Below are 1251 nucleotides of genomic sequence, written 5' to 3' on the forward strand. Positions count from 1 at the left end.
CTGGGTTCTGCACAGGAGGAGGTGACCCCACTGAACCCCCTGGAGAGGGAAGTCCACAGTGACCAGGGGAAGCCTCAGGAGCTGTGGGCCCTTCAATGACACACCCAAAAGCCATGGAGGATACCTGCCAACCTTCCTCCAACAGGGCACAACCAGGCAAGGATGCCACCCAAATTTAGCGTGCCCCAGGAGGGAGGGAGCAGCTTTGAAAGCCAAGGGGCCACCTATGGAATGAAGAGAGTCCATGGGGTTGCCAGGATGGGGCAGGGGCTAGGGTTGGGGCATTGTGGGGCAGAGGGGCTGGGGAGGGGCACTGCTGGCTAGAGGGAGTGGAGCTATGTACACACTGGCCTGCCTTTGGTTGGCTTCTGAGACGCCCCAGACACAAGGTCCTGTCCCAGACTGCAGGAGGTCCTGGCTCAGGAGTCCCAGAAGAATGGTTCCTGGGGCCTGGGATGCCCACCCCCAGCAGGGACACAGCCAGCAGCAGGGACAGTGTCTGCCCCAGTGTGTGCTCAGCCAGAGCCCTGCCCCTGGGGTGGCCCTGGGCCCCCCAGGCTTCCCCAATGGCCATTCCCCTCCCCTAAGGCAAGGAGCACCCTTGGCAAGACAAGGAGTCTTAGGGGAGGGGAATGGGGGGAGGGTACCGGAGAGAGGGAATGAGACCTCAGCTGTGGGAGGACAGGCCTGGGACATAAACAGCACCGTTTCCTCTTTGACAGAGGACTCCACCGCCAGCGGGTCCACTGGCGGGGGGGCCCCAGGGGAATGCTGTCTTGCTGCCCCACCAGACTGGCCTCCCAGGCCTCCTCCTCCTCCAGTTCGGGTGACCCCAGAGGGGTCAGCGCAGGACGCAGGGGTGACATTTGTCAGGTTGCTGGCTGCTGTGCCGATGTCCACCCACAGACACAAGTCTTGCAGGGTACAGACACAGAACCCTTTATTGTACAGCGCACCGGGGTCCGGCGCGGGGCTGGCGTGGAGGGAGGCCCGAGTGCGGCGGGACAGGTCAGCGGGACAGGTCAGCGGCTCGGCCAGAGGAGCGTGAAGGCACCGCGGCTGCAGCGGAAGTCCGGCTCTGGCTGCTCGGGCTTGGGCTCCACGGAGACGAGGCGCCGGGCCCCGCGCTGGCTCAGGGGGATGCAGTCCGAGACGCGGACCTCCAGGGCTCTTCCCTTCCTGAAGCGGAGGCGGGAAGGCGGTCAGGGGGGCGGGGCCGGGTGGCCAGCGAAGGAGGCAGGTCGGGGGGAG

The 1251-nt window shown here is 65.5% G+C and overlaps 1 protein-coding gene across 2 annotated transcripts in view; it reads right to left on the minus strand.

The window, feature by feature from the left end:
- Positions 1 to 915: 915 nt before the first annotated feature.
- Positions 916 to 1251, minus strand: part of MYO1G (myosin IG) — a 14148-nt gene continuing 13812 nt past the window's right edge. For both annotated transcript variants that reach the window (XM_034665077.1, XM_034665073.1), the window contains one exon: positions 916 to 1179. In XM_034665077.1, the coding sequence (XP_034520968.1) occupies positions 1023 to 1179 (157 nt within the window). In that variant the 3' untranslated portion in view covers positions 916 to 1022. The remainder of the gene's footprint in view (positions 1180 to 1251) is intronic.

The sequence above is a fragment of the Ailuropoda melanoleuca genome, chromosome 1 (assembly GCF_002007445.2).
Source record: "Ailuropoda melanoleuca isolate Jingjing chromosome 1, ASM200744v2, whole genome shotgun sequence".
Classification (NCBI taxonomy): Eukaryota; Metazoa; Chordata; class Mammalia; order Carnivora; family Ursidae; genus Ailuropoda; species Ailuropoda melanoleuca.